At 46.5% G+C, this 25128-nt stretch overlaps 1 protein-coding gene across 5 annotated transcripts in view; it reads right to left on the reverse strand.

Annotated features, from left to right (window-relative positions):
* Positions 1 to 25128, reverse strand: part of CACNA1I (calcium voltage-gated channel subunit alpha1 I) — a 157762-nt gene that overhangs the window by 33922 nt on the left and 98712 nt on the right. For 4 of the 5 annotated variants that reach the window (XM_035346899.1, XM_035346886.1, XM_035346895.1 and 1 more), the window contains 6 exons: positions 18366 to 18525; positions 16078 to 16393; positions 15322 to 15414; positions 9832 to 10138; positions 8026 to 8429; positions 67 to 218 (listed from right to left, as the gene is read on the reverse strand). In XM_035346899.1, the coding sequence (XP_035202790.1) occupies positions 67 to 218; positions 8026 to 8429; positions 9832 to 10138; positions 15322 to 15414; positions 16078 to 16393; positions 18366 to 18525 (1432 nt within the window). Of the gene's footprint in view, positions 1 to 66; positions 219 to 8025; positions 8430 to 9831; positions 10139 to 11431; positions 11579 to 15321; positions 15415 to 16077; positions 16394 to 18365; positions 18526 to 25128 lie in introns of those variants that run through there. The other variant, XM_035346916.1, reaches the window with a different exon arrangement.

A 25128-nucleotide genomic window follows, 5' to 3' on the forward strand; every position in this document is an offset into this window, starting at 1 on the left:
AAACACGCAAGCTTTACGGTGCTCTTTACTATGTATATTTCAGTCGATCCCCAAGGCCCTTGTCACCTGATGATGACGATGATGCTGTCAAAGATGTTGTAGGGGTTGCGGAGGTAATCAAAGAGACCAAAAGCAGCAAGTTTCAGGATCATCTCCAGAGCAAACATGCTTGTAAAGACAACGTTGCTTATCTCCAAGATGTTGGTCAGTTCCTCTGGCTGGAGAGAAGGCAAATTCAGAGTCAGAACTGAAAGAACAGAACAGAAATAAAGTGCCACCATTCCCAGGGGACAGGATCTGTAGGGAACTGTGAAGGACCGTGGGTGAGATTTGAATGGGACAGGATACACCTACCGTTGCACTCCAATTTCTTTCCACATTTACTGTCTTCATCATAGATTACATCTCTAACAAATGTTTGTATGTCAGGGAGCTCCACAGCCTTTCACGCACACAAGGCTGACCAAGCATCTCCCACATCCTACTGTATTCACTGACCCCCTGGCTAAAGGCTTTTTCACTTTGTGCAAAGAACTTAAGTACTTCTGAAGCAAGGCAAAAGTGGCTGATCTGGGATCTCAAGACTTTGCTCTGAGGTTTCCACATAACTGGCACAATTTGTTTTTGAAATTTCCAAAACATTTGAATGTCAGAAAACACCTCTCCATTTTCCTTTAAATCTCACTGCACTTTTTTGTTCCTTTTCCACTGTTTTCCCCTGCCTTCCTCATTTTCTCTTCCCCCACCCTCCAATAAATCCTTGATGTGCATCAGTTTTCCTGGTATTGCTCCGGGACTCTTTTCTCATGTCTCTGTCTTATGAGTGGTTTCAATAATTACCTAAGTAAATATTAGGTTGGAAATATTGTGTTGGAATAACACAACTATGAGGAGGGGCACACTGCTAACACCTCCCTGTATGGGACAGGGAGATCTGGACAGGGTGAGGAAAAGAGAGAGAGCAAGAGGAGAAAGACGTGTACAAGGTGAAAATCTCCAGGGATGACACAAGATGACTGTGCTGAGAAAAATGAAAAAAAAAAAAAAAAGGAAAAAGGATAAAAAAAAAAAGGCAACCTGACCCTGCCCCATGCACTCTCTTCTGTTGAATCTCTGACACATCTTTCAGCCCCTGTGAAACAGCCTCCTCCAGCAGAGACCGATGTGTTTGTGCATAAGAGAGAAAGTGTTTTAATGACTCCATCAGTGGAACAAGACTGAGCAAATTAAATTACTCCTCCTTTTGTTTTCTGAATTAATGACTTTTTCTTCACTGTGTGCAGCCTTGGAAACTTCTCTGACAAGGTTAGCAAAGGGTCTAGACTGTTTCCTCAGGAATTATGAAATGTTGCTTCAGAGGGAGACAGAGGCTGCACTGATGTCATTGATGAGGGATGCCAGGTTCTTGCTGCCCCCCTGTGTGAAACGGAGGCATTCCCTGTGCTGAATTTGGGATGGACAAAGCACCTCTCACCCCAGGGACTGGGAGTGCAGCAGGCCAAACAGCAAGGGCTGAGGTGTCCAATAAGGCCAGATGCATGAAGGGCAAGATGTGCCCAAGCATGCCCATGCTTACGCATACTCAGACACACACATGTACAACCCATGGAGACTATCATGCAATGGCCAGGTAAAAAAAATCCTTAAGTGAGAGAAAAAACTCTTCCCAGTATAGCGGGCTGTATCCTGGGGCCAGGCTGCACAACCCACGGCCTTCAGACCACACAAGACTGTTACAGTGATTCATCTGGCTGCAGCACATTGCTGGTCATCACCCTCCCAAGCAGCGGCGGGTAGGAACCTGTTCCAGATGAAGGTATGTCACCTTCCCAGCCCAAGGGACAGGACATGGCAGATCCAAGGCACTTCCTCAGGGCTCCTCTGGCCCAATTTTCCACGTTTACCTTGGGACAGGTATGTCACACATCAGATAAGGTTATCTATTTGATGTTAACTTACTGTGCCACTGAACCTCAGCTCCAAGCCTTCAAGGTGAGTCTGACCCAGGCTCTGTGGTGGCAGGCAGTAGTACTCTCACTGTTTGGTTATCTGTGCTAAAAAGCTGGCCAAAGACTCCCCTCTTCCTTCACATTGCTGTGAACTATGCCTGGATACCAGGTCACTCTCTTAAGCATCACCTTCTGGTTCTGGGTCTGAACCTCCCCCTAAAGCTGGAAACTGCTTTAACCCTTATTCTGGGGTCAAAATCTGGCTGTCCTCCTCCGAGATGAATAAATGGACTGGAAACTGCTCCTCTCACAGTTCATGTTGTAACTTCCCATGTCTTTAGCTAATTTCTTGCACTCCTCGGTGCAGGTTTTTATTGAAGTAGTCCATTTCTTGAAATCAAAAAAAGTGGAGACGGATCAATTTATATCCATAATTACATTTGAATAACAAAACCATCCTGAAAATGAAGGGGAGAGGAGGGGAGATTAGAGTGAAGAGAGAGAAAGAATGAGCAAGTGCACACAGGAAGGGAGAAATGAAGATCACTTCACTGAGTGCCAGGCACTAATGACACCAGCCGGAAACATGAGGTCCATATGCTAAACAGAGATGCCAATTTCAGCTTGAATCAAATGATTATGTCAGGGAGAATGAGGAATGTAAAAAAGCAACAGGCTATGATGGTGGATTATCCTCCTCTCTGCAGTCCATGCCTTCTCTCTTCTGCTGTCATAGGGAGCAATTGATGTTTAAAAAGCCATGCTTGCATCTCACTTATGGAAAAGGTCACCTGTTCCCCTGTCTCTCCTTCCCTCCCTGACATCTGTTTCTCTAGTCAAGCCTCCACCTGTTAATCTTTTTCTAATGGGCCATCAATCAGACCCAGCAAAGCATCCTTCCTAGAGAGAGGGGCAGGAAGGACTGGGTAGGGAAAGAAAGGAGACGAGCAGAGAGAAAAGCAGCAAGAAGAAACAAAACAAAACAACAACAACAACAAAAAGCAGAAAAAAAAAAAAAAAAAAAAGCAAAATTAACTCACTGGCACCCAAAAGGAATAGAGAAGGAGAGATCTTTAAATACTGAGTAAAAGAGAACTGCTAGCTGGGGAGGGAAGAGCAAGACAGAAGGAATGTACCCAGGAAAAAGAAGCGAAAAAGAGGGGAGAGCCTGCTGGAGGGGCCTAAGATTGACAGTGAACATGGCTGTGTAGGAGACTCAGGCCAGAGAAATGTGAAGTTGATGAAGAGAGCAAGTGAATGGGAGAAAAGGGCTTCTCCCCTTTTCTTCCTACTGGCACATGGGATTCCCAACACAACAGATGTGTCACCTCAGAGTTGTGACAGATGTCCAGGTTCCCACATACAGCACCCAAGCATCCAGTGTAAAATGGTTATTCCTCCACCCAGGCCACCTGTGTTTATCTAGAAACCATAAAATTGAAGTCTCCACAAGAAAAGGCCTCAACTCAAGGCTGTTTTGGTCCAAGCAAAACCAGGGACACCAGAAATCTCCCCAAAAGTTAAGTCCGTTCATATTGCCAACCAAAGATAGATTGGTTCAGCCACCACACAGAGAGAGAAACTTAAACAGAACTATGGGAGATAGGGATTGGAGTGAGAAGGGTGGCCTGAAGGGGAGAGAGCCCAGGGGGTAAAGCATGCCCAGAGTTTCTGTTCTGCCTCTTTCCAAATCCATGCAGCTATCTAATTCAGCTCTCCGTGGTGCTAAATCATTCATCCCTATCAGTGCGGATCAAACATTATTTGCAGGATTCAAGTCTTCAAGGCTCCAGACCAGTGATCAGAAACTAGAACTGGGGCAGTAGAGAGCAGCGGCTCAGCCTTCTTTTTTTCCCCTTTCCAGTTTCTTACTAATTAACATTAGAATTCTTATCTCAGATTAGACTGAAAATGTAATTAGCTCATTATCTGACAGCAGCCAGAAACTCCCACACTATCAGAAAACTTAGGAATATGCAGACCACCATGAAGCCACTGCAGGAGGAGTTTCTTCTAACCAGGACTAAATTGGCAACTGTCCAGAAATTGAAGAGTGATTGATGCAATCTATGATTGATGTAAACTATGTAGACCAGCCCTATCAAATTCCACCTGCACTCCACTGCCCTTGAAAACATGACAGAAAAATTCCATACAGAGGCCTCTCCAGTCTGTCCATTTTTATACATCATTTCAAAGTTACTTGACAATAATCAGAAAAGTCACGGATATCAGCCATGGAACATACCAGCTAGCTTTTACTTTCTCTAGCCACCACAACCGATGCAGGATTTCATAATGTTTTGTTATTCCCTAGTTTTACAAGACTTAAGTGATGTCGTTTCATCCACCACCCTGGGGAGACTGTTCCATCATTTACTAAATGTCAGCATGATGAGCTGGCTTGGACACTTGCTGAATGTTTCTGACAAGCAGCAAATAGCAAAAAGAGAAGCAATAACTGTAAAATATGAACTACTGGATCCAATAAATGCTGGTATAAAGGGAAATCATGCAGGCTAAAGGATATGAAGGTGCCAGTTCACTGGACTGGTCTAGTTGGGAAACGTGATCATCTCCTGATCCACACCTCATAAAGTATTGATCGGACACACAAAGAAATACTGGAAGTAGATCCTGCAGGAGGGAAACCAAGTTACTCTGTATTTGTCTTGCTGGTTACTAATAGCAAAGGCGTACAAGTCCAACAGACCATTTGTAGAAATCCAAGAGAAAGGCAGCCTGGGACATTCAGCTGGGACCAGCCTTTCATCCTCATGCTGATTAAGAGAAAAAAAGCAAACAGCACCAGATCCTCTGCGAATACCAGAAAAAATAAGCTTATTTAAAGGATCCTTCTGGACAGCCACAAGCATTTAATATCTTGATTTTCTACACTGGATTTTAAAAATAAGCACTTCCAAGCAGAAGCAGATCTGAAAAACTGCAAAAACTATTTCAAGCAGGACAAAGCTTGAAATGATGGATTTCAGCTTGTGCAATGTCCCAGCAATATCTGAAGACCTAATACTGAGGGTATTGAATGGTATAATGCAATGATGGATTTGTATGAACTTATCTATTTACAAGTGATAACTTGTGATAAGCTTAAGGATTAAAAATGACTCATAGCAGTACAGTTTGTCTCAAAATTAGTTGACTTCCCTCAGAAGAAATGTGTAAGGAGATGGGAAGATGCCTTGGCCACACAAGCAGGACAGGAGAAAGAACTTGATGGATGAGACAAAATTTAAAGGTGATTTGGATGCAGGTAAAATGGTTTGAATTGCTGAGGTTAAGTTTCCTGGCAGGAAAACATACAAACAAAAAAAACATTGTGAATATATAAAATGTGAATTGTAACAGAATCACAGAATGACTGAGGTTGCAAAAGACCTCTGGAGGCCATCTGGTCCAACCCCCCTCACTCAACAAACAGATCATTTAAATTTATGTTTTTCTTTCTGCTGGTCAAAGCTCAGGAATTGAATGCTAGACTTGCACACTGTCTCTGTCCTCCAGATTCCTCTGTTTCTGAGCCCAAGCCTTGTGCCCAGCTCCGGCAGTCTCTCTCCCCCATTACCCTGGTGGTTGGTGGGTGCATTGGTCTGTGGGCCACCTGATCCACATAGTCTGCGAGGAAGTGGAGCAGCACAGAGCTGATGGACGTGCTGTGAGCTGCTCACAGGACTGCTCAAACCTGCAATGCCTTCATGCACACTCCTGCCCAGACAGATATGTCCCAGGGAGTGTCTGGGATGTGATCTCTCATGCACCAGAAAATCAAAGCTCAGGTAGTCTCCATTCCTGTTTAGCTCTCAACTGCAAGAGATTCACAAGATGAAGTAACTGAAACAACAGAAACTACTTCAGTCATAGGATGGTGTCACCCTGCAAATCATAGATCTCTGGGGGTAGAGGGGTTTCCCAGACATTATTCTATGAAAGTTTGTGTTTCTAGATGGAAAAGTATCAGGAAAAAAAGAGAGGACGGAGAGAAAAGGAGACAGTGAAGCACCAGTCTGAGATATACCAACAGGAGGGCTTGAGAAAAAATCAAAAAGCAAAGGGAAGTGCACACACATTCCTCTGTGGTTTTGAGTTAACTGCAACCGAAAAATGCTTGGCATTAATGTTATGAACTACTTTTTTATTTTTTATTTTCTTGTGCCAGGTAAACAGGGCTCAGTTCACACATTTTAAATAAACAGGCTGCACGACATTTTTCAGTTATGATCAATTCAGTCGACATCTTTTTTTTCTAGTAGAAACAGCCCACAGGTCCGTGAGCTTTTCCTAGGTACTTATGGATAAAAAGGGATAGCATAACTTTAGGGATGTGTCATTAATAACCTGCTACTAGAAACCCTGAGGCTGCAGGCAGATCCTGCTCTGCTGAGGGATGTGCAAACACAGCAGAGGCAGCCCAGAAGGGCTTAAATTCGCATACACAATAGCCAGAGAGTGAATTCGCTACCTCCAGCTCAAATACTCTTCTGTTAAACTCTTAATTCACGCAGTCTCCAATAACGCAAAATGAACAATGCCTCTCCCTGCTTGGTGCTTGCATCTTTAAAGCATCAGTGGGCAGTTTTCACATTGTCCTGGGCTTCAACCCTTAGTCATCTTTCTGCTACGTGATAAATACATCGCTCCTTTTTATCTGTTTTCATGAGTCAACCTCTCCAGCCTCTTCTTCATTCTCCTCTTCCCTGAGCTCCTGCCAGTATTTTTCTGGTACTGAAGCATACAGAGCAGTTTTGCATTCTGGGATCAAATTAAGGTTCCCCATCCTCATATCAGAAATCAGCTGGGTTTTTAAAAGTGGTCTAATGCTTGGTATATGGGTGGGATCCAGACATCTGGGGCTTCAAATACTGGCTCAGCCACGGTGTTGCCTCAAACGGGGAAATTAGGATGCTCTGGGTTTCAGGATATCTCCATCCTGTTACAGCATAAGGCAAGTTTGAGTGCCTGCTTAAACCAGCCTCACTACCTGTCTCATTGCTACCTGAGACTGTATTCAGGGCCAGAATTTGACTTGGCTCCAAAGCTCCCTGATGCAGAGAGCATCTCAGGTGTGGACCAATATCCTATTTTTGAGTTCTTGACAGATATGTGGGGGTGAATCATGGCCACATTCAGACTGGTGGTGTGGATTTGAAGCATAGATGTACATCACAGACTCCTTTAACCCGAAGTGCAACAGAGCTACCAGCCAGCAATGCAGATGCAAGGTCACGGACATATTTAATACCCTCTCAAGACTGCTCTGCACAGAACAGAGTAGGCATAGCCTCTGTTTCCCAGCTGTAAAATACGGGCACACAATCCTTCTCCATCTCACAAGTCTGTCATTAGGATAAAGTGCACTGCTGACTCAGAGCTGCCTGAAAACTATTGGCACGAAAGGCAAACCTGTGCCCACACCTGCTGTCTATGCCTTGACCTATATCTATCACTTCTTGCTGTCAGGGCAAAAGAAAGGCTCAAGCCATCTGAGCCCCCAAAATGACTGGAGGTGGGAGGTGGTGCCTTTCCTAGCCTTTTTGTGCAGATAGACCATGCTCAGGCATCTCTTAATTAAGCTGGAAAGGCTAGCAAGCTGATGGATTTGAATTGAGATGCTGGTGAAGTGCCTGTGACATCCCCAGAGGGCACATTAAATTAACCAAATAGACTAAGGATTCAGTAAGCTAATGAAGAGAGAAATGAGAGAGAGATGAGGAAGATGGAAGAGGCGAGGGTGAAGGAGAGAGAAACAGATGGAGAGAGAAGACAGGGCAGAAAAAAAAAAAAATGGACAAAAGTGAGAAGGGATGAGGAAAAGGAGGGACTGAAGGGAATTGAGTGAAATATACATGGAGGCAGAAAAAGTGATTAAGTGCAGGGTTAGGGAAAAACTGACCCTGCAATATCCTGAGGCTTTCTCAAAGCCATGCTGGGACCATCTGTGCTATGGCCTGGGGTCCAAATTGCTTAATCTTTGCCTCCAGCAGGTTGCACCTGCTGCTTAGCCAGGCCGTATCCCTGAGCACAGCTCTCCATTCCCCACTGCCCACCCTGCCTGTGTTACCTGCTCATGATGCTCAATGCCCATGCTGATGGTGTTCACGAGGATCGCGATCATGATCCCACGGTTGAAGTACTTGCTGTCCACAATCCCTCGAAGCTTGACCCTCACTTCCCGCCACATGTCACTGCAGAGCTTCAGCCGTCCACCTTCTTCCACGTCCTCCTCCTCTTTCTCCAGTGCTGAGGCACCCTGGTCTCCTCTGCTGCCCTCTCCCTCCTCTTCACTGGCTCCTCCGTCCTCCTGGTCTGAATCAGCGCTGCCCAGGACAGACAGTCTTCGGGATGCATCATGTTCCCCCCTGTGGCATCGGGGACAGTTGGTGGGATCAGAGGTTGCTGTCACAGCAATGGGCTGGACCAAGCCCTGAGGAGGGCAGTCAAGAGAGTTGTGCTGTTGGCAAAGCCCTGGGGAGAGAAATGATCGTGCTTAGAAGAGAAAGCGTTGTTTCCTCCAAAAAAGGCATTCAAGCTGGGCACCTGTTTGGCTTTTGGGTTTTTAGACAGTGTAACAGGGCTTTTTAGCTGTAAGGATGATTAAACACTGGCAAATCATCTCAAGGGCAGCAATAAAAGCCATTGCCGTTGGGTGCTTTGCACTGACTGGCTGTATCACCAGAAGGCATGGTACTGTTCATCTGCCAGTGATTAGGCTCAGCGGGGGTTCATGTCCATCAGAGGAAGAACTGTTTTGTCTGATGCAGAAATCATAGCTTGAGACTCAGTCACTTGTATCAAGTGCGAACTGAGGGAAAAACGATCATGAGGGCTGCCTCTGGCCTGAACAGACACAAGTGGGGTCCAAGAACCCAGACACTGAGCTGAACTCTCTAAATATGGGATGCTACATTAGCAAAGCATCTCTAGGAGACAGAAGAAGTAACACAAGAACAGTTCTTCCTGATAGTCCATGCACTCTGAATCAGAATGATCTGCTGACTTCAGTGAGAAAACCAAGTTCCTCAAATCTCCAGTCACGCCTGGAGTATCAAATGGACACTTGTGGGAATGAATCAATTAATTAATTAACACAGTGCATAAGAACTGCAGAAACCTTCTCAGCAAGTAAAGAAAATGAAAAACTGAGTATGCAAGACTAGCTGAAGGAAAATCTGTCTTTTTGCCTGTTAACTGAGAGCATTTCTTACGAAAGGCATCAGCAGGCAGTTAATACTAACTCTATAATACTATTTTTACAGTCACTTTTCAGGCCAGGGATCCAATTTAAATGGTACCTCATGTCTAATTTTACACAACAGGATGTGTTCCCATCAAGAGAAATTGTCTCCATTGCCCCTGCACATCAAACTGACTTCTTCAGTGTTGCTCTTCTCTCTTGGCTCTGGGGACACCCTATTGCAGTTCTACTCCATTTTGCTTCTCTCCTGAGGTCCCATAGCAACTCATTTTGGAAGGAGAGTTCTGGGGGACCAGCTGTATCACCTAGCCCAATCCTTAGTCCCACTGCCTTCTATTTTCCTAATACAGCTCTTTCCCAAACTGCCATCACTCCCCTACTATACCAGACCTCATGTCCTTTCCAAGACTCAGTCTGTCTTTAATGTCCCAGTATGTTTTCAGATCTGGGTTGCCTGTTAGTCACCCCAGTTTACATTCCCACTTATGCTGATCACATCCACCTTACTGGTCTGGCACACTGGCCATAGCTCCACGCTCAATGGCCAATGTTAATTCTAACTCTGTGCTTTGTAGGCAAAAGCTCCCTTGGCAAGCTAGCACATGGAGATGCTCCCCGTTATGCTCACATTTCCACTACCAACACTTCCAGATGTACCCATGCAATCCTTACTGTAGTGCCTCTGGCTTTTCCTGTTCATGCCTAGCTTGGCATTGCCCGGCTCCACGTGGCCTTGGCGCCGGCTCTGTATGCTGTTGTACAGCCCAAGGGTGCGGCGTTTGGCTTTGCGCACGATGTGGCAGACGTATTGGAAGATCTCCTCATAGCAGTCTCCTGGCTCCATGTAACTGGCGACAGTGCTGGAGGAGAGGTACCGGGCCCGCTGCTCCTGCATCAGCTGGTGCTCCCGCTGCTTGGTCTCCGAGAACTGCGTGGCGATGACCACCAGGCACAGGTTAATCATGAAGAAGGAGCCCACCTAGTAGCAAAGGAGAAGGAGGGACAGGCAATGTCAGCATGAGGAAGGACGTGGCAGAGGGAAAGGAGAAAGAGGAAGGGAAGGTGAACACAGGAACTTAGAGCTACCACCAGTCTGCATATGGAGATGGGAGTTCAGGAAAAGCCAGTATTGGCTGAGCTTGTTTTTGGGAACTCACTCTCTGTTGTTTCCCTGAAGAATTTAGAGTTCTGAATGGAAATCTGGGAAACAGGTCCTAATTTTGGCTCTTTTGGCAGGGTTTGGGACCTTTAGCAAGTCACTTAGAAGTTACCTACAAAGGGTTTGATGAAAATTGGACTTTTTCTTTCCCTCTCCTTTGTGTTAAACAGAAGATGGGAAACAGAGGATTATTTTGGTTGCTTTATCCTCTTCTTGCTCATTTACTACCGGAAAAATCATGCACTGTCATTTACCATCTTCAACTCTTGGAGGACACGTCAGTGTTCTTGGGGCATTTTATTTATTTCTATCATTTACACCATACAGGGAGATGGCACTTTGCTGAAATGAATAAGCTCTTGAAATTGGAGTTTACAAAAACTAATGACTTTGAGAAGGACTCTAAATAGTCTGTCAAAACAGTACTTTGCTCAATTTCTATTCTTCTGATTCTTCTGAGACCAGACATTTTATAATTGCTCTTATTTTACTTGTCCTCCAGCCTAGGTAGATTTGCCATGTCAAATACAAAAACAACCACAGCTCACTCCACCAGTTTCTCAGAAATGAAACAAAAATCCCAAATTCTTGCTATTATCCCTACAGAAGCCAAAAACTAATTCCACCAAAAGGTGGATTTATTTTTTTTTTCTTCCAGCAAGTACCCCAGCTTGTACCTACCCAAGTACCTACCCAAGCAGCATTCCCCCCAGTGCACGGCCCTTGCCACTTTCCCCACAAGCTTGTCTCCTCGTAAATCTCTTTCTCCTGCACACAGGTGCCCAGCAGCTCAATACAGTGGCTCTCAGCATTTCAAAGGGGAGGTGTCCCTGCTAGCATCTGAATAAGCCTTTGAAACATGAAGCCCTTCCCAAACAGATTCAGCATAAGGACAATAAACCATTTCAAAATAATGGGCTTTTTTATTTTCCCTCTTCTTCTCAGCACCCTTCAAAGCTGTTCTAATTCTGTTTCCCTTCATCACTGAGCCCTTCTCAGTGATGAAACCTATTTTCCTTTCAGCTTCTGTACATGGCCTTGAAACGAAAAACAATGCCTCATTTGGATCCCTTCACCTTCCCCCAAGGAGTTCTGTAGTCCATGATCTCTTACGTGTTTTCACTGATGAGGGTATGGCTGGGAATCCGAATTCTCCTCCGATGTGCTCCCTTGCCCTCTTCCCCCTCAGCACCACACGACCCTCACAGGCTTTGTCTGTTCAGTTCTCTCCCTTGGCTTGCCCTGAGTGTGCAGGGCTGGGAGCTGGATACCTGCTGTGCGTTTCTGAAATGCAAATTGCGACACTGCCTGGGACTTTGCAGCTTCCAAAGTCTCCACGAGCAACAAACGATTAAGATTGATTAAGACGTGTGGCACCTTCTCCAGGGGACAGGCAGAGAAGCTGAGGGCAACAAGATGCCCCCTGCAGGGCCACACTTTAAGCCTAGGGCTGAATCCTGAGGGGGGTTCACGTTTCACATCACTGAGCTCTGTTCTTGCAGGGAATTGTTTGCTGTGATCAGATGACTGAAAAGGGGAGGAGTGGGAGGACTGGGTATGGCAAGTAGCCCTTGAACGTCTTAGCTGGAACGTCAAACACAAAACAAAGGAGCTTGCTTAGTCCTTACGGCACAAGTCCACAGACTCCAGAGATCTGCTGAGCTTGTCTCTGCCTCCCAACCAGCATGATGACAGGAAAGGTCCCAGATGGCTTGTGACTGAGCTATCCATCTCAGCCAGCTGAGTGGTGAGACCACAAGTATCTGACGCAGAATCAGACAAAGTATCTGACAGAGCCAGAAGGAGACCAGAGATGTGAAGCCCCAACACAAAGAGTCCTGTTCAGTCCCAGGCCTGAACTTTGTACCGAGCTCTACTTTGATTAAGCTGAATCCCAGCCTTGTTCAGCCTAAGGCTTGATCCCTGTTTCTACAGAATCTAATAAAATCTGACTGGTGCTGGAGATGCTGACTTACTTGCCCATTATTGTTATTGCTTATTCCAGAATATCCAGCTTGTCTTCTGAAGCTCACATATGTAAGAACAGGGCATTTCCAGGAGGCCTAACTGTTGCAATGTGGATGCAAACCTGAGAGTTCAGAAGACCCTGAAGGTTTCTCTAGTCCAGGAGCAACACCAGTGGCCAAGTAGCTGAAGTAGTGACCCACAGAAAGCTAGACTTCAAGCAGGAAGACACAAATGGAGCACTGACCCAAGAAGTGAAAGCAGACCTTCCTTAATACCACCTCCCTAGTCTCCAGAAGAGCCAGAGGCTGTTTACAATTTGCTGAATACACAAAATGTTTCAACCAGGTTTTGCAAGACCACTCAGAGTGCCAGGATCAGGTGGTGCTCATTGACACGGTGCTCCATGTCAATGCAGGAGTCAGAAAATGCTGGGAATGTATCCAGGTGGTGGAGCTTTCTTCCTGCCTTGTGAGCCATAACAGATAATGCCCTTACACAGGTGTTTGAAGATATCGCTGTGAAGGATAGAGAAGTCATAGATGAAAGCATAACACTAAGGAGTTGTCCGTGGAGATCCAGCCCCAGAAGAATGAGTTCAAGCCAAAACTAAGAGGTATGTCGAAAAGCAGAGAGCCAAGGCCTGAAGTATGACTGTCAGAGCAATCCAGTTTAGAAAGCCAGGCCTTTCAACCATGAAGAAGGAGGGCAGGATAAGGGCCACAAGGACTGTGCTTCGTAAGACTTGAAGAGGAAATGTCATTGCTATAAGAAGAATTGGAGGGAAAATGACACCAAGTGACAGCAAGTTCATGCTGTGGTTTTGCTACATGCCACAACAGCACCCTGGGAAGATGCGTTAACTGTGCAAAGAAAGTAACAGAAATGCTAAATCCTTTCTTGGTGTAATTCTACCAAACACGGAGGAAATATCCTATCTAGCATAAGGCTCTTCTGTTCTGAGAAGTCCCCAGAGTAAGTTGAGGTTCATGTGCTCCTGTGTTTGATGGAAATAAACCTACATGGCTTCTGCAAATGAGGAGGGCGTGTCTAGAAATGTCAATGACACTCTGCAGTAAAATCTCAGGTGGAGTGTTTAATTGAGGGTTTTCAGCTGCCTGCAAATTCAGAGACAAAGTTTGAGTCACTGGAAATCCACATGAGGTGAGCCAACTCCAGAAGGATGATCCTGTTTCAAAACCAAAAATATGCTGACAGAATTTACATAGTTTGGAGCTGGGGCCAGAGGGGGCAGTTTTTGGAATTGGCCCATAGGAGATGGGTATGCCCACCTCAGAGGTTGAACACTGGCTCTGCACAGCCCTTCCTGGCTTTGGGAGAGGCTGTGTGTGAGGCTGGGAGTAAATCCTTTGCTAAACTACTCGTTATGCAAATATGGGTATCCTGGCCACACTGCTCAAAGCGATAATGCAGGTAGGTCTTAAATATCTGTCACATGATGGGAGATCTGAACAAACAATGTGGGAAATTATTGTTTTCTGGATTCACAAAAAGCAGTGGATGATTGGTTTGGCTCTGGGGATAGAGCTGTGAGGAGCTCCCCTCCCATCCTGTGCAGTCATATTTCTAGCCTGACTTTCCTTGGGACTCCCCAGCCTCAAAGTAAAAGCAGCATTCTTCAAGGTGTATTTCACTTCTGCTGTCCTGGCTCATGTTTCAACCCAAGGGAACAGGTCACCTTTCTGTTTTTATCTCCTTGTCTTTCCCTTGTGCTGGTAGAAGGCCTGAAGGGAGGGAAAAACAGGGAATTTGATGAAGGTTCATATTTTTCATAAGTTCTCTCACCTGAATGGATCAGCAGATTTTTCTTTGTGCCACTCCCCATATGTACAGGCTACAGAATTTCTCCCAGAAACTGTACTAAGGTTTGTTTGCTCTCAAATCATTGCATGTCATTCTGAATTTAAAACAGATCCTGTGCCAAGTAAGTCTGTTAATGTTACTGGGTGGCTGCTTCTAGAGATCTGTTTCTAGGAGGGCATGACCACATAGGACAAGTAGTAGGTGCTGAGCAGAATCTTAGCCAGGTCCATTCAGCGGTCTATCTAAATGCACGTAGATACATACTTTGGAGATACATACTGAGGTCCTTACTGGCTAAGTGACACCTTCCATGTACAGACTGAATACTTCCCAAAATACATCCTAGGTCTTTCCCTTCTACTTTTGACTTTGGTCCCCATATAGGGAAAGTGCAAGTCTTCATAAACGAAGGAAATGCCTCCTTGTTAGAAATGGGACATTCACTCCAAAAAAAAAAAAAAAAAAAAAAAGTGTTTATAAGTGGGAGGAGGCCTGAGGAATGGAAGAGGCAATGGCATTTTTTTTCTCACTTCTCCCTCCAGGCTCAGACAACAAACATCCTTACGACAAAACAATCACCTTCAACCTCCACAGGACTCAAAAACTGCTTATGAAGTTCTCGTCACTGACACACTGCTCTCCTTCTATCCCCACCAGCCACAAGTGATCTCACACAGCCAATTTATGTTGGATTGAAGACACTTTGGGAGCAGCAGCTCCTTTTTGTTCTCAGCGAGGAAGTAATTCAGCACGACAGACCCTGAATCTGACAAAATCTGAATCTGAGACCCTGAATCTGAGAAATCCAGGTGCTGTCAGTAGCCATAAAACAGGAATGATTCAAGAGTTTCAAACGCGCAAAAAGGCAAAGTAGGAGAAAAAGTGCAGAAATGGTTTTCTGTACTTTTGGGCCGACTGTTTTGAGGAATTTACTATGAAAGATGATGTTTGGATGAACACATTATCCTACATTGGGTATTGATTTTCTAGGAATAAATCCTGAGCATATTCTTTGAGCGAAAGAGAAGAGCCTGACTGACAACTGTGTGATCCTGCTACTGGCTGAAAATGAAAAACATTGAGCTGGATTCCTGAGAAACCTAGAAAAAACCCAGGTATAGTAGTTTGCTACCCAGTATATGTGTTGACCTAATTCCTGACTTTTTGTAGACTCTTAGCTTGAAATGCTGAGACTCATTGAGTCTTATACTTACAATTATCAGCAAGATAAAGTAGATAAAATTGTAGAATGAATGGGCATCCATCACGTAGTACATGATCTCCACCCACCCTTCCAGTGTGATCACCTGCAAAGACAAGCAACAAAAAGAGAATCAGGAGGGAACTGGGCTTCCAGAATTCATTTATCAGTGTACACAGGCAAATACTGGCAAGGCTGTTGCAAACCAAGGAAGGTGAGAAACAAAAATTCCTTTCAAGGAGGCCAAATTTCCATTCCAGGAAATCAGCATGGTTCTGCTTGGTGACACTGGCATACTGTCAAAGCCTGTGAGATCATGCTAGCCCACAGCAGGAATATTTCATTAAAATAGTTCATTTCCCTGGATCACAGCGGGGGAAAACCTGCAGCAAGTTTCTGTGCCCCTTGGACTGGACACTGCGTTCAGCCAGTGGAAAAGAAAAAAAGACAAGGATTTTAGCTCCCATCTGCAAAATATGCTGGAAATTAATAAATAGATAAATACATAAATAAATAAGAGATTCCTTTGCTATAATGATCTGGACTGAAAAAAAATAAAAATAAACCAGGTACAAGTCAGCCTGAAGGGTGCCTAGAACAGCTCTACATCCCTACCCATCTTCAGGAACACTCTACGCAGTAAGCAATAGGTCTCACTTGCCAGAATAGTTGCAATGCCCCTTTCTCTCTGCAGCTGTATCACACCCCACAGAAAACATCACGGGAACAAAGAGTGATATGGAAAAAAATAGTTGAGCTTTGTTTTTACCTGAAATATCACAATCCAGGCATACCCAATATTGTCAAAGTTGATAGCACCCTTGTGCGGGTTGGCGTTTCCTGTACGGCACACGTTGTAGTACTGGTTCCAGTTGACACACATGCCACTGATGTTGAACTCTTGCCGGACTGAGTTGTAGTAATAATAATCGTCCTTGTCCAAACAACACTCATGGCCCCGCTCCTTCAGGGGCGGGATCTCATGACAGCCCATGATTCCATTGTCTCCTGACAGCGAGCAGATAAAGGGCATCTCATCATCTTCCTCAGGCTGGTAATAAGGCGGCAGGACAATGTCACCTTGTCTGCAAGGATAAAAAACACAGTCATAATCTTCCTGCAGCAGATGTTTTCCCATCAGTGATATTGGTGGAGCCTGGAGCTGCCATTCCGACAGGCATGGCACTGAGTAAAGGATTTCCAGGTTTATTTCTTCAAGAGAAAGTATGGAAGGACAGGGCTCCTGGAAAACAGGGAGTTTCCAGGGGTCTATCCCCAGTTTTCAGAGCTTTGTCCTCCATTAGAACACCCCAACCTAAATTACACGTTCTGCTTGCAAGAAGATGGATAGAAGCTGGAATGCAGGCGTTTGCATTCTGATCACTCCTCCCATTTGCATCAAAGCTAAATCAGATGCAATGATATTAGGGAAGATCATCAGGCTTTAACGTGATGTGCTCATGTATGTAGCTGTTGATGGACATGTTTTATAACATTTGGCACTGAACCTTCTGTACTTCCAGAAAAAAAGAAAGAAAAAAAAAAAAAGAAAGAATCCAGTTTCTGCATAATTAAGATTGCTCAGCTAAGCCTTAAAATCAAGAACTGCAAAGTTAAAGTTGACTTAACCTTAATTTTGACTCTTCTTTGACAGTTGGCATTATGGGTATTATGTTTCATGACAAGTTCACGTGCTTTTTCCCAAATAACGCAGACACCTTCCAAATGCATGAATAATTAAAATCATCTATGCTTGCCTAGCTTGAGATGAGATAATGGTATGAAAGGTGGAAATTTAAATTTTTCCCTTAAACTTTATCTGGCACACTTGCATTCCTTGCGGTGCTACAGTACACAGCTTTCACATTGCATGAATGCAGACTCTTTCTCCACGTGTCAGAGGAAGGGGACAGGTGTTGATGAAAAAGGAAAGAGGAAAAGCCTCCGATTCTAAGCTAACTGGGACTCAGCCACAAGCTTCTGTCATTACACATCCACGTCACTGATGAACTAGGTGCCTGCAGACTTTGTTTCTCTAATAATGGTCAGTCAAAGATTATCCAGTATCTGTCACTTTACAGGCTGTGGCCCCAATTCACTTCTCAGCTACATCAACTCTGCTTGGATTTAATTACACTCATTAAAGTACTACTACTGTGATTTACATAAAGGCCAATCATCCCAAACATCCGTTTCTCCCCAAGGAATATATAAACTCTGTAAATGGCTGCCTTAAGTAGCTCCTGCTCTCCAACCCCATTGCTGTTCTGCAGATTGCATTTTTGCACTTATTTTTTTTTTCCCCCAATTTGAAATGATCTAAAGCTTCAGAACTGTTTAATCAGTTTAAACTGATCTATGGCGTTAGCTTTTTTAAAGCAGTCTGAACTGATCAAAGGTCTGGAGTTACTATATGGTTTTAAGAGGGCGTTTTAAAGCTGGAGATCAGTTAAAGCCAGAAAGTCAACAGGAGGAGCTGTGCTTTGCTCATGGGGAGGGTAATTGGAAAGTTTGCTGTGGGCAGGAGCTTTTCTACCCCACTGCTTCCAGGGAGGAAGAGAACTGTGTCCTGCAGGTTCCCCTGGCCCCTCCAGGACGAACCTCAGGCACCTGTAACCAACACCAGTGTGGCTCCAGGCTCTTTGCCAGAACTGTGCCCACTTTTTCACACATCTGCTTGTTCCATTCAAGCACTCATTGTTCTGGGAGAAAGACAACATGGCTGATGTTTCTGAGTTTCAACTGTTTCTGGGAGGAGGAGCGGAATCTGTGGGCACAGCTGGAGGCCACTACGCTATCATGTGCCTAGCTGAATCCCAATGACCTCAGACATCTGTGTACTGTGAAGATGGACTGAAATCCATCTGCACCTGCCTTTACCCTCCCTCCCTGTTCAGTCACTGCAAGATGTGGCCAACGTTCCGCACCATATTCCCCTACAGCTGTTTGGAGGAAGCAATACGCAGCGAGCCAGGCAGCAGAAGACGAGAGAGCAGGGACGGGAAAAGAAAACCACCCTTGGAAGAAAAGAAGGGACATCACCTCCCAGGCACTCACATTGTGAAGTTCTCCTCCATGAAGCAGCGGTTGCGGAGCAGCCCAGCCCACAGCTGCACCCCGATGATGCCGAAGATGAAGAAGACAAAGAAGCAGAGGAGGAGGACGTTCCCCAGCATGGGCAAGGTGTCCAGGAGCAAATTCACAAGGATGCGCATGCCTGCGGGGGAGGAAGAGGAGCAGAAGGAGCAAGTGTGGGGTGGATGGAGGGAGAGAAAGAGAGAAAAGACAGGAAGGAGGAGGAAAGGAAAGGAAAAGAAAGGAAAAATTAGGAGACGGGGAAAAAAAAGCCACAAAGATAAAAAGCAGAATTAATTACTGCCCCAGTTGGGCTAGATTTATGATTGTTGCCTTTTCTTGTCCTAACCTCCACTGACAGGCAGCCAGCAGAGCTGCTGTGATGCCACGATCTCTTAACCCTAGGCCTCTGTCTGCAGCACTGAGAAGAAAAAGGACTAAGACTTTCGGCACCGTCGGCCATCTGATTGATATTTCCCCCTCCCTCTTCCTGCAGAAAGGCAACCGAGTGAAAACTCTATCCCAAAGGTGCCCAGCAGCTCAGCAACGCCATCCCTCAGATGGCTTGGACCAAAAGTCATCCCAGTTTGATGACTGCACGCTGCAGCCTGGGAGAATCACACTGACGGTCCGAGGCCAGCCTGCCTCGTGGGATGGACCTCTCCAACTCACACAAACAACTGGAATTAATTGGTCTTCTCGGTGGCTGTCTCGTCAAGTGATGGTCCTGGAGACCACACTCCCCTCTCTTGGCTAGTCACCCTTCCCCAGCAGGGCCAGAGCACACAGGTAGTGGGCACAGCACCTCTGGCCAGCACAAATGTTTCCCAAATCCTCCCCACTTTTCCTTTTGTTAAATCACCTAATGAATTATTTCTCTGGTTTTATTCCTCTGGTTTTATTTCTCTCCCAGCTCTTCTGCTCACGCAGCCACAAGCAGGGGTAAGGACAGACTTGTTTCTCCATAGAGCTAATGACTTTTCCTCTGCTCTCCAGGGATGGCGAAAACCTAGAAATCCTTCTGAGCATCACCATACCGCCTTTAACCCTGCGCAGTTATCTCTCCTCACCACCACAGAGGTCTCTCCCCGAGGGGCCCAGAGAGTTCCTTCACTGAAGATGTTCCATGTAGGCCAGCAAATAATTAGCTAATTAGGTATTTATAACCAGTTCATTACTTCAGATGGCAGGAGAAGGGGAAAGAAGAGGGGAAGATAAGATTAGGATTCACTGACAGCCCTCTGAGGCACAAGTTAATCCCCTTTGTATGCCCAGTGTCAAGTAATTAGCCACATGATGCTGTGCATTAGGCTGCCTCCGTTCCCAGCTGCTCGTGCCGTGGAGAGGGAATGGAAGTGGTGTTGGCGGGGCACGTGCACTGAAGGGAGAGGGAGGAGGGTGCTTGGTGTGGGACATCGGCCTGGTTTAGCTCAGGGGGGAATGTTTGGGGACGGGTGGGAGAGGCAGGAGTGGTATTTGTGGGTAGGAGACGCTTAAGGGTGGATCACAAAGGAGAAGGAACGACGGCGTTAGCTCTTCCAGGGGATGACTAACGCCAGGCTGTGGAGCAGCTGCAAAGCCCTGCTTGCCTGACTGCCCCGCCGTATCGCCAGCCACCAGCTAAGGCACTTTCTAGACAGCACATCAGTAACTCAGCAGTCCAGCCGCTCGCTGGGGATCGCGGACACGCCATGAGTCACTGCCGGCTCTCTGATCTGTCACCGTACAAAGCCCAGCAGCACAGGCACGGTGCCCCGCTGCCTGTCTCCGTGACCTCCCAGGCTCTGCAGCAGCGCTCTGTGCATCGCTTTGGCTATAAAGCCACACACCCTCACTGGAGCACAGCGCGTTCCCAGCATTAACATTGCTACACAGCACGAGCTCCCCGGTGCCCATAAACCGCCCTGGTCAGTACGTTAGGGAGAGCCAAGTAACACAGGAATAGACACCGGTGCTGCTATACCAGCAACGCTGCAGGAGGGGGTGGTGCATTTCAGAGCAGCGGGAACAATTAGACTGCCCTTCAGCTGAAATGCAGAGCACTTGTCCCACAAGGGATTTCACAGACAAAACGCTTGCTGGGCCAGAATTTGCTGATTTTGCAAAAACTGATTTTGTTTTTGTCCCACAAGAAGACGAGTGGCTTGCAGAACTTGCCTGCCTTTCTCATGGAAGCCTCCTGCCTGCCCCTACATTCCCCCTCCTGACTCTCAGAGGAGGATAGAGCACAGCATTGTCCACAGCTCCAGCATCACAGCCATTGCCCTCATGCTAGGCACGCTGAGGTACCTGGCCCCCAGCATCAGGCAGGTGGCCCCAGAGCGTGGCATCTGTTCCACATCACAAAGAATTTCAGCTTTGGTAGGTTCCATTTCTAAGTCCAAATTAAACCCAATTTTGATTTTTAAAAATCCTCCATTTGAAAACCCTCATCCTTCCCCGCCCATCGATGCCCACTGGGGATGTGAATAAGAACACTGAACTTACATCATCCAAACAGCAATTACAATTCTCCCGTGGAACACCTGCCTCACTTTGGATAAAGGCTCTATTGCTTCCTGCCCTAAACTGCAAAGCAATTGTTCTGGGAACCCATTTTGCAGTCCCTTGGCCCTGGGAAAGGGCAGACTGGTCTGGCAGCCGTGCTATAAGGCACCTGCTGCAGATCTCCAAGGAGAGAGGCTTACTGCCAGGCATCTCAACGCTTTCACAGGCGGGAGGGAAACAGCCCCTGCAGAGCAGGGGTCTGCAGAGCCTGACCAGGGGTCCCTACAAATGGTCCCTGTTTCTTCAAGCACTCAAAAGGTGTGGGGGAAAGAAGGAGAAAGGCTGAAGAGCCTCAGGATGGAGCGTGGTGATTTACTCTAGACCCTGGCTGAGACTGAAGTCTCCAAAGCAACCAAAAAAGCAATGGAAATGGCCAGAAGGCAAAGCAGGGGTAGCAGCATGCTTGTCAGTGCAATCTGGGCAGCAGCCTGCCCTGGAGAGCTGTGACACCTCTCTTTTCCAAGGGGCCTTTGCTGGACAGCCCCCATCCATGGTGACACCAGTGTGTCCTGCACAACGGCTTCTAGAAGGTGCTGGAAAGCTGCTTCTTCAGCAAAGCCCTGCTGCTGCCTCTCTCCCCCTTCATTTCTCTCTTGCTGTGACTACAGAGATCTCATCTCCGCCTTTCCCCTGCTCCATAGCATCCGTGCACACCTGTCCCAGCCTGCCTCCCCCTCTCCCCACCGCTGCCCTTCCCCAGTCCCCGTGTGTCCTTTACCATTGGCAGAGCAGAAGCCACGCTGGCTCACAGCAAGGAAGGAATATGAAAGGGACAATGACCTTTTCTGAAGCAGCCTTTGCAAAAAAAAAAAAAAAAAAAAAGAGAGATGTTCACTGAAAAGAGAAAGGAAGAGGGACCACGTAGTCCAGAGGAAAAGCAGGGAGGGAAAGCATTGATGAAGCAACATTCAGCAACCAAACAGGCTCCCAGGGCATCAAATATGAAAAGGTTTTGCTCTTCAAGGGGAAGAAAAGCTAGAAACATGAAATATTCATGAGTGCCAGGTGTGGGCTCTGAAAGACCTTTTCTCCTCCCTGCTCACCCTCATGAGGAGGCCAGGGGAAAGGAGAAAATAAAATGACATCTGCTGTGGGCATCCAAGGAAGATCCTCGCAGCCAAGCGTCCGAAAATGAGCCTCAGATAATGCTTCCCTGATGCCCTGTGCCTGCAGACAGGGGTAAGGGATGGGGAAGGGTGTATGATGGGACCTCACCAGCAGACCACTCCTTGTAGCAAGGCTACGGGCACGGCAGGGATGTGTTCATGGCTCCAACACAGCAGAGGACATCGGCTGCAGGGGTGAGACGTAGTGGGAGGCAGAGGAGTGCCGGCATCCAGAGGCCCTTCCTGACACACTCTGCAGATGTTACAGTGACCATAGCTCCCCCTGGACACTTGCTGTCAGCCCCGATTAGCTCGGCCATCACAGCTGAAGCCTCCCCAAGCAGACTCGCCCAGCACATGCCTGAGCAGGGCTAGGAAGGAGGCAAAGTCCTGGCAGGTGTGCCTGGCTGCTCACCACCACCTCCCCCTGCTCCCATGGCACCTCTCTGTTCCTTTGCTTTTTTTTGTTGCTTTTTCTCTCCTCCTGCCTCTTCACAGGAGTGAGGAACAAATTTGTTCCCTAGCACTACCGACCTCGTAATCTGACTGGGGGATCAGCTCAGGATGTGGGGAGAAACGGTATTCTTTTTGGTTTCTTTTATCTCACCCATCTCTGAGTTTTCTGAGTCCTTCCCAAACAGGTTTAGACAATCCTTCCTTTGCTTGGAGTAAACCAGATGGACGACAGCATAATCCTCAGCACCCATCCCAATTGTATCATGGGCCAAGCCTCCAATTGTCATTTGAACTGGAACAAAAGCGAATCTCTTCCCCATCAGCGTTCGTGACTGTATCTGGCAGGACATTTTGCAGAGCACGGAGCCTGAAACCTCTCTCCATCCCTCAGCCAGGCAGCTTGCCCAAGCGTGCCTTCTTTCCTTCCTCCCCTGCCCCAGGACGCATGGCAGTCCACCCAGCTAGCACCAGGTTGGCAGCATTTTCCTGTGCACGCTCCTTCAGGGGAATTTTCAGTGCTGAGGAACCACTCCAAGAGATGGATGGTTGTGCAGGGAGCACACAGAGAGAGCTGCACCTTTTTTTTCTTGTGGCCAGCATTGGTTGCATTTAGAAAAAATAAATACAGCATTTCAATTATCTCTCTGTCAGGTTTGTGGTGTGTTTTAGCATACGTTTGGGCTGGGGGTTTTGCACTTGCAGGTGGTCAGCAGGATCCATGGTTTAGGAGAGGCACTGGGTCCCTCACCAACACCCTGCTCCTGCCTCGCTGAAAGCAAAGCTGCCTAGCACTTCTGGCTGGCCCAGAGACCTCATCCCACTCAGCCTGTTGATGACCTAAGCTTCAATTATCCAAATCTTTGTTACTCAGCTTGACCACAGATGCAGAAAATATCAAAGAATGACATTTCCAGCACTTACAAAGCTTCCAATAGTACAAAAAGCTGCTGTTCATTTTCTCAGCAGCATGGGCACATCAAGACTTGCCTCTGCGCACGGACTTCCCTTAGGATACTGAATCAAGTTCAAGCATTAAGTGTCCTCACTCCTTACCTTTAAGGCACTCCTCAGCTTAAGCCTGAGGTAGCCAAAATAGAGACTAAAGCTCCATGAAAGAATTGGTGGTCAGAACTTCACCCTGCTGGGACAAGGGAGCTCTGCAGAACAGTTCTAAAGTGCAGAGATGTAAGTGAAAGAGCACTCTGAAGCTAGCTCTGGGGCAGTTCCCTTGGGAGCCAAGAACCAGCACAGACCTCAGCGCCTTTCATTCTGAGAGTACGATGCTTACCATGGGTGGATCAGGTCATGGCAATGTGGGCATCAAAAAGAAAAGAAAGAAGAAAAGGAAAAAAAAAAAAAAATACACAACATATCCCCCAACACACAGAGCTAAAACAACCACAAAAATGAGAGCACAAAAAAATCCAAGAAAACCCTCTCCAAAACATCCCCCCCCACACCTTTTTTTTTTTTTTTTTTTTCTTTCTGTTTCCCTTGGGGGGGAATATGAGAAAACAAACGCATAGCTAGGATGCTCGGAGCACTGCTGAAGAGGGCTCAGGTGCTAGGACTAGGGCTGAATCTCAATATTCTGAACACCTCAAAGCCTTCCTTCCTACCTACCCATCAAATACCGTAGGCACATCAGGGAAACAGGCCCCTCCTAGTGAGACTTAACACGCAGAAGTGTCCGCAGCCTTGAAAATGTTAATTCCCTTTAGCACGGTTATTGACACAAGTCCCATAGAGCCATGGCCTGGCTCACAGCACAAGTAGCAAATGCCACATTTCCTTGCTGGAGACCTGCAGCAAACCTCACAGAGGAACAGGCCCAGCTTCAAACACAGGGTAGTGAAGATCTCATTATAAGGCATTTTTATTTTTTTAGGGGATATCAAGTTGTCAAAAGGAAAAGAATAAAAAAAGAAAAGAAAAAAAAAAGTAGGAAAATGCTAAGAGAAGTACGCAGCAAGGTCAGGGAAAATTAACTTCTCACCAGATCATAAGTAATGCCAAAAACGAACGATGTCTTTAAGGCATGATTTACACCTTCCAAGTCTTTCACAGAGGGCAGGTGGTCTGAACAACCCCTGCGGCACTGGCTCAATCCCAAGCTCTTGTATTTCTCAGCTTTGTCCAAGGATGAGATGAAGACACCTCAGCTCTGCAGTGGGCTGCGCCTCATCAGAGGTGCTCTGTGCATCCTGCCAGGGATGCTCTGAGCCCAGCTAAGTCCCACAGATAGCAGCGAGTTCAGCACAAAGCCCTTCCACCACTGGCACTCAGGTGCACTAGGTGCCACCATAACGTCATTGGTAGCCACATAACTGGTGACATGAGCAGAAACAGAGACACTGGCAAAGGTCTCGGTGAGGAGTCCCCTTCTTGCTCTCTCATCCCATTAACCCTTGCAAGCTTTGGGCTGCTAAGCACCCTTGTCTTGGAGAGCAACACCAGGTACTGGATTATTTCTTAGAGAGGTGGCTCTTTGGGGTATCACTGCCATTCTGTTTCTTTTTCTAATACTGCACTTCTAATAAGCAACACCTACTACCACCTGCTGCTGTTGTTCATTCACTGATCATCTCTTTTTCCAGTTATCACTGCAATGATGACTGCATCCATTTTCAGTGAAA

Source organism: Oxyura jamaicensis, chromosome 1, assembly GCF_011077185.1.
Source record: "Oxyura jamaicensis isolate SHBP4307 breed ruddy duck chromosome 1, BPBGC_Ojam_1.0, whole genome shotgun sequence".
NCBI classification, from domain to species: Eukaryota; Metazoa; Chordata; class Aves; order Anseriformes; family Anatidae; genus Oxyura; species Oxyura jamaicensis.